Source organism: Pelophylax lessonae (genome assembly GCF_965119305.1).
Source record: "Pelophylax lessonae genome assembly, chromosome: 5".
NCBI classification, from domain to species: Eukaryota; Metazoa; Chordata; class Amphibia; order Anura; family Ranidae; genus Pelophylax; species Pelophylax lessonae.
The window spans coordinates 279677183-279695011 of NC_138772.1; the positions used below are offsets into that span (position 1 = coordinate 279677183).

At 47.2% G+C, this 17829-nt stretch overlaps 1 protein-coding gene across 1 annotated transcript in view; it reads left to right on the forward strand.

Annotated features, from left to right (window-relative positions):
- ELP2 (elongator acetyltransferase complex subunit 2) overlaps window positions 1-17829 on the forward strand; it is a 266743-nt gene that overhangs the window by 181551 nt on the left and 67363 nt on the right. The window contains exon 14 of the mRNA XM_082259224.1: window positions 3236-3305. Within this exon, the coding sequence (XP_082115350.1) occupies window positions 3236-3305 (70 nt within the window). The remainder of the gene's footprint in view (window positions 1-3235; window positions 3306-17829) is intronic.

Below are 17829 nucleotides of genomic sequence, written 5' to 3' on the forward strand. Positions count from 1 at the left end.
GCGATAGGGCGTGGCCTCGGCTGATGACGTAATTTCCTAATCGGTGTTGCCGGCAACCCGCATCGATGCAGAATCGCGAAGGGTCGAATCGCGATGCATCGATCTTTTGATTATATTCCGCAGGCCTAATGGAGACTAGTCTCTCACCAGGTCTGCCTCTCTTGTGAACTCGTAATTTCCCAAATATTAACATTGCCATGTTTGGATAATGGCATCACCATTATCCCAACCACTTTTGTTTATGGTTAGGTTTTTGACGGGGAATCTCCTGGCTGACCGTTAAATGGGGCCAGCGATAGAGCCCTGTGCGGGAAGCTGTCACGTTAATGACCTCTTCCCAGCATAGACATGCCTCCCTCTAAGTCCTGGCTTACCACTGCATATCAGTTCAGAGCTGGTCTTAATTAATACCAGTTTCCTACTGTTAATTTTCAGTAATTCTTTCAGAATCTGTCGCTGCCATAGCAATAGCGGTGTTGGTAATATCTACCTGAACTTGTTGCAAGTGTCAGTAATGATACCCAAACTGACACACATGCTTGCCTGACTTAGACGCAGGTAGTTTAACGGGGAACTACCGCAAAAAAACTACTGTTAATGCTTTATTGAATTCCTTAGATCAGCGGTCACCAACCAGTGGTCCGTGAGAAAATGTTGGTAGTCCCCAGGGGGTTCTGCTGCAAATCAATATTGTGGTGGCTGTGTACCGCTCAGTGTTTCCAGTGTTCTCAATGCAGACTAACAGTCAATACTGATATCAGATGCCTCATTTGTAGTTCCGGCTCCTGTGAATTCAGAGGGAGGCGCCGGGGGAAGTGCAGAGAGCAGAGGGTGAAGGAGGGGACTTACAATTGCAGCACTGATCACAGAATGTGTAAGGGAGCGCATGGCTGGATAAGGAAGCAGACGGAAAACAAGGCGCCTCTAAGTGCAGTATTAATTATTTCTTAAAACTCATAGGGATTAAAAACACTTACAGGATATTACATGTATATAAAACCTTGAGAGTGCTTGTAATCAACTTCCAGCATCCCCTTGTGAATGGAATGAGGAAGGGGAGCCGACTCTCGGCTGTCCTGTGTCTAGCCGCCAACATATAGTTACGGACAGCCAGATATGGCTACCCTCATTATTCTGTCTTCGGCTCTACCCTCTTATATTTCCATCATGAATTTTCATTGCTAATTTGATTCTTAGGGACCCTCTTTTGTTTATTTTTTATTTTTATGATTTCTATTCATTTCCATCCTATGATCTACCACTTTTCAACCCCAGTTTTTACCCCCTCGCTTTTAATCCATTCAGTGGTAATAACTCTCTTACCCACATCTTCACATATCCGGTATATAACCATACTTTTCAATTAATTTTTTTACCCCTCTTTTTTACCCCCTGTCTATTATATTATTTTATAAATTTTTGGAATTTTCCAGAACGATTCCCCATTCAAGTGCGATTCAAGCACAGTGTTAAAACAACACGCCGATATACAGCGCATACTCTTCCATCAAAGCTCCCTCCCTGTCTCTCCTCCCCTCTGCCGTTTTGTCTGGTATTAGGCATGATCGAATCCGTGCACCACTAATTCCTTCGTCACCCAGCACCTCCTCTCTCCCCGCCCTGTTGCTGCTTATAAGTCAATAGATCCCCAGTGGGCGTAGGTCTGATGAAGGAGCTGCGCATTCTACGAAACTCGTTACCACCCACCACCTGACTTCGTCTGTGTGCGTTCCAGCGTGGTCCCGGAAGCCCGCCTGCGCTGCTGTTCCCTGCATGCACACACACCAGCATTGCACAGGACACCGGACAGCCGCGAGTCTGCTCCCCTTCCTCATTCCATCCACACAGGCGATGCTGGAAGTTGATTACAAGCACTTAAGGATTTATAGACATGTATTTAATCCTTCTGTTTTTTAATACTGCACTTGGAGGCACCTTGTTTTCCTTCTCCATCCCACAGAGCTGCTTCTTCTCTTAAGTGCTGCCCGATTGCACACCGATTTAAACCACAATTTGGACCAAGGGCTTTGTCCCACGGAAGTGCCCAAAGTCTCTATCTCTGGATAAGGAAGCATAATCCAATGAGGAGCCTGTGTAAGGTAGCAGCGTGATAGGCTGGGGTGGGCAGAGAGCTGGAGAAATTTGTGCATAAGGCAGCAGTGTGATCCAGGGGAAGGGGGGCAGAGAGCCAGAGAATTGTGTGTGTATAAGGCATGTAAAATTCATGTTAGTGGTCCGCGTGGTTTAAAATTGTGAGTTTAGTGGTCTGTGAGGTCTGAAAATTGTGGCATGCTGCCATTCAAAATAACTTGGCTCCACAATTAGCTTTGTTCTTTGAGGTAGCGTATGATAAAATGCCCAAACATTTTATTTAGCCCTAAATATTTGCTTAGTGATGTATGCATACAAGAGTTACCATTTCAGGAAGGTGATCCTCAAGGGGTCCTCGATTCTGATAGAACTGCTCAGTGCAGTATGAAAACTACTCTTACAAGCTTAACCAGGAACTGATAGAAGTGCAGCATGAATACTCCTCCTACAAGCTTAACCAGGAACTGATAGAAGTGCAGCATGAATACTCCTACAAGCTTAACCAGGAATTGATAGATGTCACAAGACTGCTATATAATGCTGATGAGAAAAGATATTTAGCAGTTTTTACCGTGGGAAACCAGATATAGTTAATGCAGGGTCCTGTGTTTAGTAACACTTTAATTTATATTTTTATTCTATTTGATTCCTAGACAAGAAATCAGCTGGTGCTTACACACACAGCAATATAATTTATCCCAAATAAAACTGTGTGCACCCTTATGCACAAATGCATTTTGAATGCAAAACTTCTAAGTGTGGGCACTGCATTGTAAACAAGCGCCTGCCTTTACAAGAGTACACTCATGTACAGCCCTTCACTTTTGTGGCAGACTGTAGGCAGCATCTGCAGCTTTCTGGGTGCAGGAATATGCCCGGATTTTTACATTTTTAATGCCTCTCACCGTCCGTGTGCTAGAGGCCTGATCCTTCATTAGACCCAAGTGCCAGTATCAACGTATTTAATATATTTAACTTTTTTTTTTTAACTTCCCATTCATAGTACTACCTTGTTTGTATATAGTAAAACTGTAACATCTATATACTGCGGATTCAATACTTTTAGCTAACATAAGCCAGAACATTCAATTCCATGTGGATTTTTTAATACATTTATTGATTTTACGCTGCTCTGCTATTGCAGGAAGACACCAATCTTCCCGAAGGTGCTACTGTGCCTGCTCTGGGTTTGTCGAATAAAGCAGTCTTTCAAGGTAGGATTTTTTGTTTGTTACTGGGGGTGGGGGGGTGTGCATGTACTTCAGAAGCCAATCTTTTTACGACAATAAATGTGTTCATTGTAGATTTTATTATTTTCCCAGATAGAGTTAATTTGAAGGACAGGAAGCAGTGGTGATAATTGGGAACAGTCACAATGATTGCGTTCAACCCCCTCGTGCATTGTTACAGCTATTCTTTTTTTCTGTGCATATGTCATTAACATTATGAGCTTTGCCTGTGGATAACAATTTTGCATTTTGAATAATAATATTAGCAGAGCTATATAAATCAATTAAGGCACATTACTAATGCTTCCCTCATCTGTTGGCATTGTTATTTATATCATTAAATCAGTTTTTATTAAAGCAGAGGCATTGGATAACCAAAACAAATAGCTTTTATTATAGAATTTTATTTTCTTTTTAACTACAACATCACATTTTCAAGTTTATTCACTTATATTAGTTTCTGTGAGGCTTTGTAGGTAAAAATGGTGAGTACACATCGATAGTTTTTAGGACATAGAGGACATATTGCTTATGTTTGACCACTCCAGGCATTTTTCCTTTTGGGTTATGCAATTCATGCAGTAGATCCATCCCTTCCTACCATAACAAGAACCTCATGGTCCCTGTGGAGGGAAAACATGTGTTTAAAAATCCACAACTGTGTCTATGCCACTCTGTCAGACCATTGTTGTCTGTTCTAAGCATATGTCATGCAACCTTCGCTCCAAACATATGTATCCCTTTATCCATAGTCGGCTGGAACTTTGCCTTCAGCATTACACTACTACGTGAATGGCTTGGCGGATACAGATTTCTGGGATGAGCCTTTTCCCTATACACATGCCAGGATCCTTTTGGCTTCAATGCTTTTCACCTGAGCCCCATTTGAAAGAAACGCCTTGAGCAGTTACCCATTAAATGTGAACATCTGTTTGGTCCCTTCTCAAAAAAGGATATATCAAGGCGATCACAGGATTTATGAGTACTTACCCCCCTAGGCAAACCGACTTGTGCTTGTACCAGTGAGCCTGCTACTTCTTAGCTTTGGAAGGGTTAGTTTCGTCCATTTCAGTCTTCCAGTGTTAAGTCTAAAACCGGAACATACTTTAACAAATAGACATGGCATCCCAAACCAGCCAAGTACACTTAGAGTGAGATGTCTACTGCTTTTCTGGTCCCTGAAATTCTCAGATGTCTGTATCCAGAGTGTTGTCTCCAGGATCTACAAACTCTATCACCTCCCCACTTCATGCATTCCCAATTTGTCTTGTTTTGTCAATGATCCATTTACAAATTAGTAACTTTGTGCGATACTTGGATGGTCTGCTATTAAAGGCTTAGTTCCCCCCATCTCTTTTAGCCAGCACCCAACAGACTGTAAAGATTCTGCAAAAGTTTGGTTTGAGCCTCAACCTCCTGAAGTCATTGCTGTGCCATCTCACAGATTTGAGTACCTGGGTATGATGCTGGACACCAATTCATACAGGGCCTTTCTGTCTCAGGACAAACTTATCTTCCTTGTTACTCATGCCAGGGCTTTTTGAACCCTGGGGAAGCCATTCATACTTGTATGCATGAGGGTCTTGCGTGTTATGGTGACCTCAGTTGAGGCAATGCCATATGCCCAGTTTTACTGCAGATAATTGCAACTCAACATTCTGGCCATGGGACATATGGATTCCCTTGGACCACCTGAACACCAAAGCCAAACCCTTCCTAATGTGGGGAAATTCTAGACTGGTGCTGGAATTAGAGAGACTCTTGACTCTATGTATTTTTTAAATTTATGTTACAGAAGTTGAGATTATGTCCCTGAGGAAGAATGTTTTTGACATAAGTTTGAAACGCGTTGGACATCCCCATCCTTTGTGAAATATTTTGGTCAATCCAACTACCATAATTCATGTCCAGCAGTGGCTGGGGTAAACCACTTCTGTAGCAACATTATAACATATGGTATGTCATCCTAGCAGCTTGTTTAATATAATTATGGTTTATGTGATCATGTCTTTATAGTTTTGGAATTAATAAATTATTATTATTATTATTTTTTATATATATCTATGCTGTGACATTATTGCCTTTAAAATCCCAATCAAAGAGGAGTTATTTCTTATAATTCAATAGGGGATGTTGGCAATTCTTAACACCCTCACTCATCTGAGATAATCAATTAGACTCTTTCCTCTGTTGCCATGGAAAATTCTGAGGATGAATACTAGCTTGTCAGAATAGGCAACAGTCCTGAACATGACCTCGGTGCAGGGGAGGCGGAGGAAGCCCATCTTCTCATCAACATCCTGGAATATGGGGCATTTGGTTTGCCCCTTTAAGGTGTAGGTATTAGATTCCGCTTTGGGCTTATGATCTGGCTGCTGCCTTACTCCAAATGCCCCACCAAGTTAGAGTTGACAATAATGAATAGAGAGATAAGTATGAATGGCTGGAGTCAAAACATTTTCATCCTTGAAAGTACCCTGTAGGATGTATTCGGTCTCCCCCAGTTTGGTGTGGACAAGCAATTGGCTTTGAGTACCATTAGGGACAAATCTTGGCCTTGGCTATTCTGTTTCATGGACCTTTAGCTTCTCACTTTCAAGTTCAGGGAGCAGCTCACACTTCTCCCCCTCTGTTTTTCCCTCTATCGCCTTGGGCTCTTAATCTGGTTCTCTCGGCTGTTTAGAAGCCACCCTATCAGGGATATTACCTTGTATTACCTTACCCATAAACTGTACTTTTTCATGGCTGTCATCCTTCCAATGTAGTCTGGCTTCCACCTTAATCAGAATATTGTTCATCCATTCCCATGTTCTACTCCAAAACATCCTAAGGAAATTTCTTTCCACTGTCTGAATGTGGTGCACACAGTGAGAGAATACCATTCAGCTACTGCCACTTTTACGAAATCAAACTCTCCTTTTGTTCTTCCTGGAGGCTCCTGTAAGGGTAACCCTGCCTCTCAGTTCACTGTTGCTAGACGGATCAGATACAGTAAGTTATTTTTAAGGCCTATATTCTGAAGGATATGTTTCCTCTCTTCTCGGTTAAGGCCACACCAGATATGTTTAGTGCTACAGTACATGCACTTTTCATTGGGGAATCTGTTCCTCAGATTTACCAGGCTGCCTCCTGAGCTTCTATTTGAGTTCTACCAGGTAGATGTCCAGGCCTCCTCTGCCATTTTTGGGTGTACGGTGGTGCAAGCTGCTTTTGCAGTCTGTGGAGCTCTTCTTGACCTGCTTTTTGATATGTGGGTCTGTTGGCATTGCTTGCCCACCCTCATAATGATTTAAAGAAGTTTGTGTCCTGTAATGTACAATCTGGAAACATCGCATTTTGACCTGCAGTTAAAAAAAAAACTTTCGTACAGGACACAGGACCTTCTCCTCTGTTCTATTGATCTCCCTATTGTTTGCTACAAAACTAAGGCTAGCTGGGAGAGGGAGGGGTTACCTAGGGGTATGTTCATGCAGCTTTTCTATATTGCCAGTACCCAGTGGTAATCATTTAAGGAAGCCACTATCCTGTACTGTAATCCAGGAAATGGATTTATCTGCCAAGTCAAAAATCCTATTTCTCTTACGTCCTCCGACAGTCGCCGCCACTTCATAATCTTCACTAATGGGGTATTGACCTTTGCTCCGTAGGAGTAGCTAGGCAACAAGATTTGTTAATATAAAAGCTTTTAGCATATCACACCCCTAGGGGGCAGTCCCCTCAGTCAATACCTCCCTGCTTCCTGCATTCTCAACTCAGTTTCTAATGCCTAGCTTAGGAGTAGCTTGGCTGATACTGTGCTGGGGCTCTCAGTCTCAGCTTTCTATTCTCTTTTTTGATTTTATTTGAGTATTTTTCTCTTTCTTTTACTAGCTGTTATTTTTCTCAGCATTTAGTTTAGTTTCTTCGGATGAAGATGATCGTGCGGAGCTGGGTCTCGGACTGGCCACCCTGGTTCCCAGGGCTCAGGGCCAGGGGTTCCCCAGCCTGCCATCGAGCGTCAGTCAGGTTTCCCTGGCATATTGAACGACCCATCCCTGTTCGCTGCAGGGATGCTGCCTGTGAGGTGGCTACCTCACTGGACGCCATTTGCGGTTTCGCACCGCAGTTCCACTGCGTCCTGGCCGCGACACTCCCTGTCCTCAGTACAGCGGTTTGGTCGCTAGAGAAGGCTCCCCACGCCATCCGGACTGGTAAGTACATTTCTATGTGGGGACCTGTCTGTTTGGGTGTCAGTCTGTGACTGTGTGACCCTGCATGTCTGTATATGTGCTGAGCTCCCTGTCAGATTCCTGTGTGGAATAGCTGCCTTTTCTGTGGGCTGCGGGGGGGGGGGGGCTCTCCCGATCTGCTATGTGTGCTGTGTGGGCAGACTGGGGTTAGACATGCTGTGCGGCGGCCGCTATTGCGGTCCGCCATTTTTTTGAGGCAAACTTGTGGTGTCCGTCCCTAAGTGAGTAGGGCGCGGTGTTTTGGCACCAAACACCGCCATTTTGATGGCGATCGATGTACAACCACATGTCAGCGCCATTTTGTAATTGCCCAAAAATTGCCTCAGCCGAGCGGCCATGTTTGTGTAGCCTGCATAGCCTTTATAGGGCGGTCAGTCATTACATCACTTCCTTTTGCTCTGGGACAGCGATCGGTGGCAGCAGCCTGTGTGGCCTCTCCAGGTTTTTACTTCTCCTTGTCCTGTATTTCCCTGCTCAGTGTTCTTATCCCTGTGGGGGTCGATCTATGCAGTAGTGTGCGGTGGGCTACGCTCGCCGCTGTCTTAAGGGGACAGTACTCCTTTTTCCAATTGTTGCTGGGGCATGGATTCTCAGGATTGCAAGTTTCCTCCCACCTTGGTGGGGGGCCAAGGGGCTGCTGCATCCCCCGAGGGGGCTGATCTGGCTGCTATTGTGGCGAACTTGGCTTCTCAGGTGCAAATGCTAATGGCTGACCGATCCGCAAAACGGCCCAGATTGTCTATTTCCTCTGATTCAGAGGGCGATGGGGCTGCTATGGCTGGAGTGCCCTTCTCAGGGTCTCGTTCATCTCTGGACCTTGGGGGGTCTGAGGGGGAGGCTGAGGTAGAAGGGGTTGATAATTCTCCCCCTGGCTCGCCTGAAGAGCTTGCACTCCTGGATGAGTTGGTTGCTTCCATCAAGGAAACACTGCATTTGCAGGATGAACCATGTCCTCCTGCCTTGCTGTCCTCTTATGGGACACAAAGGAAGCACAAAACAGCGCAGGTTTTTCCCTGCCCTGCGGAATTTCAGCGCGCTGTTGATGAGCAATGGTGCAATTTAAAGAAGCCATTTACTGTGCCAAGTAAGTTCAAGCTGCGTTATCCATTTACGCCCACCACTGATGAGCGTTGGTGTGTGCCGCCTCAGGTGGATCATGCGGTGGCGATTTTGAATAAAATCTACCGCGATTCCTGCTGAGGATACCCCGGTGTTCCGGGTCCCTACGGACAGGAGATTGGAGTCTCTTGCCCGTCATGCTTATACGGTTGCCGGTTCTATGCTGAAGCCTATTTTTGCTTCCATTTTGGCAGCCCAGGCTATTGCGGATTGGACGCAGGTGCTCAGGCGCACCCTGGTGGCTGACTCTGCTCCGCCGACAACATTGGCTATGGTGGATCAAATTCATCAGGGTGTCATGTATTTGTGTGATGCGGACTTGGATTTAGTCCCTTTGGCTGCACGCCTCTCTAGTGTGGCGGTTTTGCATGGTCTCCTGATCTGGCTGAAATGCTGGTCGGTTGACCAATCATCTCGCAAGACTTTAGCTAATTTGCCCTATGCGGGATCTCGCCTTTTTGGCGAGTGTTTGGATACGCTGATAAAGGGGATCTCCGGGGGTAAGAGTTCTCTTACCCCAATCTCACAAGAATAAGTTTGTTTGCGGTAAGAAGAATACCTCGTTTAGGCCCTCTCAGGGGTCCTTTCGTGCCTTTCGGTCGCAATACAAGGGCAAGCCCTTCAAGGGCCAAGGCTCCCAGAAGAAGCCGTGGGCAGGTAAGCAGAAGTCCGACGAGTCCGGGTCCGCTGCCCATGCCAATTCGGCCTGAAGGGGCGCCCTCACACGGTTCTGGGGTGGGGGGACGTTTGCTCGGTTTTCTTCAACCCTGGCTGGCCAGCATTCGGGACAGGTGGGTTCAGGAAATCGTTCGATCTGGCTACAAGATCGAGTTTCTCTCTCGGCCGGCGAGCAGATTTTTTTCCCTCAAATCTTCAGCTGTCTCCGGAGCGTTTGCAGGATCTGCACCTGACGGTGCGGGATCTGCGGGCCCAGGGAGTGGTGGTTCCGGTGCCTCATCGGGACAGATTTCGGGGGTTCTACTCCAATCTGTTCACTGTGCCCAGAAAGGAGGGCAAAGTGCGTCCGATTCTGGACTTGAAAGCTCTGAACCGCTTTGTGCGGGTTCGCAAGTTCCGCATGGAATCCCTGCGCTCAGTGGTGGCTGCCCTGGTTCCGGGGGAATTCAAGGCCTCCATCGATCTGAAGGATGCGTACCTACACATCCCCATTTTCGAGGGTCACCAGCGGTACCTTCGATTCGCCATTGCGGAGGATCATTACCAATTCATGGCGTTACCCTTTGGTCTCGCTTCGGCTCCGCGGGTTTTCACCAAGGTGCTTGCGCCGGTTCTTGCTTTGTTGAGAGCCCGGGGCATCTCTGTCTTGGGGTATCTAGACGATATCTTGATTCGGTCTGCGACCAGTCAGGGCCTGGTGAACGACCTGTCCATCACGATGCACACTCTGCAGGAGTTCGGTTGGACGATCAATCTTCCAAAGTCGACGCTGTGTCCGTCGGTTCGTCTTCCCTACCTGGGGATGATCCTGGACTCTGTTCAAGCGAAGGTCTTCCTGCCGGAAGACAAGCTCCGGACACTTAAGGACGAAGTCAGGTCCCTCAGGGACACTCAGTGCTCGTCTATCCGGACGTGTATGAGGTGTCTGGGATTGATGGTCTCGGCTTTCAAGGCGATTCCCTTCGCCCAGTTTCACACACGGGATCTTCAGGCGGAGATCCTGTCCAAGTGGGACGGGCGTCCGCAATCTCTGGATCTGCGGATTTCGTTGAGCCGCCTCACCCGAAGGGGTCTTTTGTGGTGGCTCCAGTCCCCGGCGGTGTCGGGGGGCAAGTCCTTTCGTCCTTTCGTCCTTTGTCATGGACGGTGATCACCACGGATGCCAGCCTGTCGGGCTGGGGTGGTGTTCTGGGCGTTCTGTCCTCCCAGGGAACTTGGTCGGGGGAGGAATCCTCCCTTCCGATCAACATTCTGGAATTGCGAGCAATAAATCTCTGCCTTCTGCGTTGGACGGACAGGCTTCAGGGCCGTACGGTTCGGGTGCAGACGGACAATGCCACAGCGGTGGCCTACATCAACCACCAAGGGGGCACCAGGAGTGCCCGAGCGGCTCGGGAAGTAGCCGACATTCTGTCTTGGGCCGAGATGCACGTCCCGGCGATAACGGCAGTTCACATTCCGGGAGTGGAGAACTGGCAGGCAGATTATCTGAGTCGCTAGGCCCTGGACCAGGGAGAATGGTCCTTTCACCCGGATGTCTTTCAGATGTTGTGTGCGAAGTGGGGTTCCCCGATGTGGACCTATTCACGTCTCGTCTAAACAACAAGGTGGAAAGGTTCGTAGCAAGGACGCGCGATCCTCGGGCAGACGCCTCGGACGTGTTAGTGGCGCCCTGGCATCAGTATCGTCTGATGTATGCTTTTCCACCGATTCAGCTGCTGTCCAGGCTCCATCGCAGGTTGGCCTCGGAACCGCACACGGTGATTCTGGTGGTGCCAGACTGGCCTCGACGGTCTTGGTACGCAGACCTCGAGAATCTGGCGGTCGACGCTCCGTGGCGTCTACCTCTTCGAGAAGATCTCCTGTCTCAAGGACCGATATTCCATCCTGCTTTACAGTCGCTGGCTTTAACGGCCTGGCTGTTGAAAGCCAGGTCCTGAAGGATAGGGGTCTCTCCCCTGAGGTCATTCCCACTTTGATCAAGGCTAGGAAGGCCTCTTCGGGGAAGATTTACTACCGTACTTGGAAGGCGTATTTTGCCTGGTGTGAGTCCAGGAGGTACCCCCCTCGCTCATACTCGGTATCGAGAGTGTTGGCCTTCCTTCAAAGGGGCGTGGACCAGCGTTTGGCTTTGGCCACGATTTCTGCGCTGGCCGTTCTCTTTCAACGCCCTGTGGCGTCTAATTCTTTGGTTAGCACCTTTGTTCAAGGGGTGCGGCACTTGGCCCCTCCTCGGAGGGATCCTTTACCTCCATGGGACTTGAACCTTGTTCTGTCCGTGTTACAGCATGCTCCCTTTGAAAAGATCAGGGAGATCTCGTTGTCTCTGTTGTCCAAGAAGGTTGCCTTTTTGGTAGCGATCACTTCGGCTCGCAGGGTGTCGGAGCTGGCGGCCTTGTCCTGCAGCTCTCCCTACTTGGTGATTCACTTGGATAAGGTGGTCTTACGACCTAACCCTTCTTTTCTTCCGAAGAGGATCTCTGAATTTCACCTCAATGAGGATATTGTCTTGCCTTCGCTTTGCACGAAGCCTAAGCATCCAAAGGAGGTGGCTTTGCATTCCTTGGATGTGGTTCGGGCAATCAGGGTTTACCTGTCATCGACGAAATCCTTTCGCAAAACGGATTCTCTATTTGTCCTTCCAGAGGGTCCTCGGAAGGGCATGGCAGCGTCGGCTGTGACCATCGCCAAGTGGATCAGACAGACCATTGTGCAAGCCTATGCTTTGAAGGGGAAGGTTCCTCCTTTCCCTGTGAAGGCGCACTCTACCAGGTCTCTGAGTACGTCTTGGGCCTATCGTCATCAGGCTTCTGTGGCCCAGGTGTGTAAGGCGGCGACTTGGTCGTCCGTTCACACCTTCTCAAAATTTTACAAAGTGGATGTTCAGGCATCGACAGATGCTTCCTTTGGCCGTAAAGTTCTTAGTGCGGCAGTGCCTTAGGGTCCCTTGTTTGGGTCCTTGGCTGTTGGGGTGTTTTTACCCCTAGGTTACTTGTTCTTTCCTGGGTTGTTGCTCCTGTTGAGCACATTTTTTCCTGTTGCCCAGTTGGTTCTCTTACTTTGGTAAGGTTCCTTTCTCTGATGTGGGTACTGCGTTGCTTTAGGCGCGGCTGCGTTTTTCCCACACCTCATGTCTACACTGCTCTGGGACGTCCCCATTAGTGAAGATTATGAAGTGGCGGTGACTGTCGGAGGACGTAAGAGAAAACAGAATTTTTGTAAAATCTTACCGTAAAATTCCTTTCTCTGAGTCCTCCGACAGTCGCCGCCCCCGCCCCTCTTTTGGGGTTTGTTTATGTACTCTACTGCTATGCTACTGAAACTGAGTTGAGAATGCAGGAAGCAGGGAGGTATTGACTGAGGGGACCGCCCCCTAGGGGTGTGATATGCTAAAAGCTTTTATATTAACAAATCTTGTTGCCTAGCTACTCCTACGGACATAAGGTCAATACCCCATTGGTGAAGATTATGAAGTGGCGGCGACTGTCGGAGGACTCAGAGAAAGGAATTTTACGGTAAGATTTTACAAAAATTCAGTTTTCTTAATCGCACCATACAGGACACAGAAATAGATTCTCAGGCCATAGGATATATAGGTATGCCACTACCTTTTAGGTGGTTGGATACTGGCAAAACCTTTGCTGGGACTACCCCTACTACCTTTGGGAACCAAACCTTGGCCCAGTGGCAGTGGAATAGCTTATAATATTTGATGCCTACATTACAGACAGACATTAAGCTCTCACCCTGGCATGTGGTATAATGTGTAGTTTGCTGAACGTACTATAGAGAGGTACAGGGTCATGATACATTGCTTTGGCACCCAGTCCCTCAACCCCCTTTGGGGGGTATGCCCACAATGATGGCCAAAGCCTAGACCCTGAATGGGACCATCAACAAGGAAAAGACAGGGTTTCCCCAAACTATCACAACTGGTCTAGTTTGATCATTACTTGGATCTGTGATACATAATAAATTATATCTTTTTAGCCTGCATGATAAAATACAGTGTTAATCGCACAAATGGTTTTGAAGGCACAGGTTATTGGATAATCTACACACTTTGTTTTTCCCTATGTATTCTTGTCTTGCTTTATTTCTTATAGGTGATGTTATGTTAGCATTTACCTAATTACATTTTGCACTCTTTTTTATTTTTTTTCCACTTTACTATCTGAAGCTGGCCCTGGGCTAGCTATATAGTGCTTAAGACACTTAACTATGCACTTTAGGCCACCATTTCCTGATGCAAGCTGCATCATTTGCTGTCTTACCTGTTGCATAATACCTCAGAGACACCGCTATAGAAGCTCGGTTAGCACCTGGGTTATTTCAGTTTATTCATAACAGACACTCTGAATCCCCCTTAGTTCAAATCTATTTTTTACCCTGCAGGGTAAGATCCTCACTTAGCAATGACAAATTTCTGGCACATGGGACAAGTAGTGAGGGTTTTGTTGCAGGCTCTGCGGAAACTCAAAGTTTCTCTTAGGCGATAGCTGTTCCCTTGTTCAAGAGCAAGTTTTGCACTGTCATCATTCCAGACCTCTGATTCAAACACCCACACGTATGTGCAACATGCGACTTATTTGACTAAAGCAGATTTCTCTGAAACTATGCTTAATCAATTACAAAGGCTATTACCACTTCTGGAAACAGTGGCTAACACTAGCCTTAAATGCTCTTTTTACCTCTCTCTCCCCTAATAATAGTCATGCATCAAAACCTGAATTGCCTGGATCACTTTCCTTTGCAAAAGGAAAGGGGAATGCTGGCATTTCAGCAAAGGCTGCTGAAGATTTTTCACAACTGAAGTTTTGTTAAGTTTATTCTTCTGTATCTCACCATATGCTGGCTTTGGTGGACTCATTGATTGACGCAGTACATACTATTCTCTGGATAGATATACCAAGTTATGTACTCCCATTAGGCAAAAGAAGGAAATCAATGTTTAGAAAGCCATTTGCTATTCTTGATCAAGCCAATGGAACACTCTTTGTGGACTGAACTTACTTTGAGAAGTTATTTACTCCTCCTGGCACGCTTGTTGCCTTGTACCTTATAGAAGAGGAATCAAATAGAGATGGACTGTTCTTGCTGTGGACCCGGCCATTCTTTCACCAAGTAATCCATCTACAGTTTCTTATTGAGGGCATTCTCTCCTTTAGGGATTCAGCTGATAGATATTTGGAGACTCTTAAAATCCTTTGATCTGGCAGGTCCAGCCCAACAACCAGGTATTGCCATTTTGCCAAACTAGTGGCAGAACTGTAAATAAGCAAGATCCTAAAGAATAGAGGGGTTTCTTAGTCTGTGATTCTTATCTTGCTGAAAGCAAGAAAAACCCTTTTCAGGAAGTTTTGGTATTGCACTTGGAAATCTTACTTTTGCCCTATGTGAGTGCAGTAATTTCGGTCCAAGAGTGTTCTGTGTCTCGCATTCTGGCCTTCCTGAAAACAGTTCTTGACCAGAATCTAGCTCTTAGCACCCTGAAAGGGCAGGCATTCGCTTTAACCATCCTCTTTCAAATACGTTTGGCTTTGCACTCCTATGTAAAAACCTTTGTTCACGGTATTGCTCATGTCAGACCCTCGTTGCAGCACCCTCTACTTATCTGGGATTCTTTTTTTTTTTTTTTTTTAAAGCAAACAAACGTTTGAGTTATGTGCATTACAAACGTAGTACATATACAACAAAAGTGCAAATGTCACTAGAAACCGCCATACAATCCACAAAGCAGAGGAAAAGGGATGCATAAGCATATCCAAGATAAACACATCATCAGATTACAGAGGAGGTAAACCATCCAAAGCAGGCACGGGGCAAACAATAGAGGGAAAGAGGAGTGGACCGGATAAGTAGGAGTACCAAACATCAAGGAGTACACGTGGAGGAAGCTTCAAGCCATCTATACCATATCTTATGGAACCGTTTCAAACGACCCCTATTAATAAATATCACCTTCTTGAAGGGGAGAGTAACGTTGATGTCAGCCAGGCTAGGCGGGGAAGGCTGTATCCAAGTACAAGCTATGAATTTCCTAGCAGTAAACAGGGTTTTATTGAGGAAGCGTTGTGTATATTTATCAATGTCCTCATCTGGGAATATCACCAGTAGGCACAGTTTGGGGTCCAGGGATACCGGGGAACCCATGCAATCAAAAACTGGACTATTTGTGTCCAAATCCCTTGTATGCATGGGCAGTGCCATAGAAGATGTACAAATGTACCTGGGGACAAGAGGCATTTGGGGCAGATAGAGGAATGGGAGGGATCAAGCCTAGCCATCCTCACCGGAGTGAGATAGGATCTGTGAGTTCTAAAATTCTGAGTGAGTCTATCAGAGAGCTTTGAAGACACAGTACAGGCCTCCAGGGCATCACTCCAATCATCATCATCCAGTTACCCAACCTCCTCCATACATGACGCCCGAACTCCATAAGCCAGGGCGGTCATAGGCTTAGAAAGCAACATTTCGAAAAACAGTGAAATACATTTTTGAAGGTCCCGACCCCTAAGCACATCCAGAAGGTCAACCGAAGACAGAGCAGGTGGATTATTGGCAAATTGCGCCTGAAGGGCGTGCCTGAGCTGCAGATAACGGAAGTACATAGAGGCAGGGAGCTGAAATTCCCCTCGGAGGTGGGCAAATGATTTAATAGCACCCTCCGAAAGCAGGTGCGAGAGCAGATATACCCCCCTAGACAACCAAGCACCTGGATCAGGGAGATGCAGCAGCTCCGGCAATAGCCTATTAAACCACAGAGGAGTCATGGAATGGAACCCGGCGTCCCCCATCCTGGAGACCGCTAGGTCCCAGACCCATCTGTGCTGGAATAGGAGACCACCGCGATCAGTAGTCGGTGGAGAGCCACCCACCCCTCGAAGTATATCACAGAACTGCGTACCAGCTCCACTGCAGACCAGTGTGAGATACCTACGGCAATCCTGTTTATCTATTTGAAAAAGATGGGAGAGTTGGGCAGCAAGATAATAGGCCGAAAAATCTGGGACGGCCATGCCGTCCAGCTTTGTGGGTTTTTGGGTATGTTTCCATGCTAGCTTGTGTCTGCTTGTTCCCCACATGAATGCTTTCCACAGTCTATCCAAAATCACAAAGTACTTGTATGGTATATAGGTGGGGGAGTGCCACAGGACATGGAGAATTTTGGGCAGGAGAATCATTTTAATCAAACCCACCCTCCCATTACACCCAGCGGTAGACATGCCCAGGTCTGAGTCTTGGTCTTAACTAGGTTATAGAACGGTTCAACGTTCAGGGGTATATAGTGAGGCAGGGAGCAGGACACAATAACCCTCAGATGCTTGAAAGATGCTACACTGGTTAGCAAAATTGCAGTCTGATCCGCAGATGGAGGGAACACGTCTATGGGGGAATCTGAGAATTGTCCCAGTTGACTGTGAGCCTGGAAAAGGCATCAAATTGCTTAATGTGCAGCAGGGCTTTTTGTAAGGATGGCCCAGGGTCGGCCAAATACAGTATCATGTTATCGGCATAAAGGCCTATCTTTTCCTCAAAGTGCCTGCAGCGCAATCCACAAATCCAGTCCAGCGCAAGGGCATACAGGAGGGGGTATATGGGACAGCCCTGCCGCGTCCCTCAGGAGAGGGAGAACGGCCGAGACATCCAGCCATTAGCCAGCACCCTAGCCTGAGGCTGATGGTACAGGATGGTAAGCCATTTGATAAAGTTGGGGCCAAAACCAAATCTATGAAGACAGTGCCAAAGATATTGCCACTCAACAGAATCAAATGCCTTCGCAGCGTCAAGCGTTACTACTACTCTGGAGCCTATGCAATCATGCGTTGCCTGCAGGTTCATAAAAGGACGTCGGGTATTAAAGTCCGTATTTTTAGCGGGCATGAAACCGGTCTGGTCAGGGTGGACAAGAGATGCAATTACCTTATTGAGACGTAAGGCCAACACCTTGGCCAAGATCTTGATGTCGCTTTGTAGAAGGGAAATAGGCCGATAGGATTCCAGGAAGGATGGGTCCTTCCCCGGCTTTGGGATCAAGACTCTCGCATAGATTCCAGCAAGGCACATTCCGCAAATGCGGCCTCATACACAGCGAGTAACTGGGGGGCCAAAACAGCATAAAAATGTGAGTAAAATTCCACTGGCAGCCGGTCAGTGCCAGGGGCCTTGGCCTTCGCGAAATGTGAGATAGCCGTGACCACGTCGTCAACCGAGAGGGGAGCTTCCAGCATGGCAACCTGCGAGGAGGTCAATGCGGGGAACTCAACCGAGTCCAACAGCCAGGCCAGGTCAGATGGGGCATAGTGTACCTTAGAAGTATAGACCTCACTAAAGTAGGTAGCAAACACCTCCGCCACGGCCGCCGGGTCAGCAGCGTCCCCCAGCAGCGATGGATGGAGGGATATGACCACAGGGGGTCTAGCATTCATATGGGCCAGGAAAGCCAACAGCTTACCCGGCTTTTCCCCATGCTCAAGCGTGCG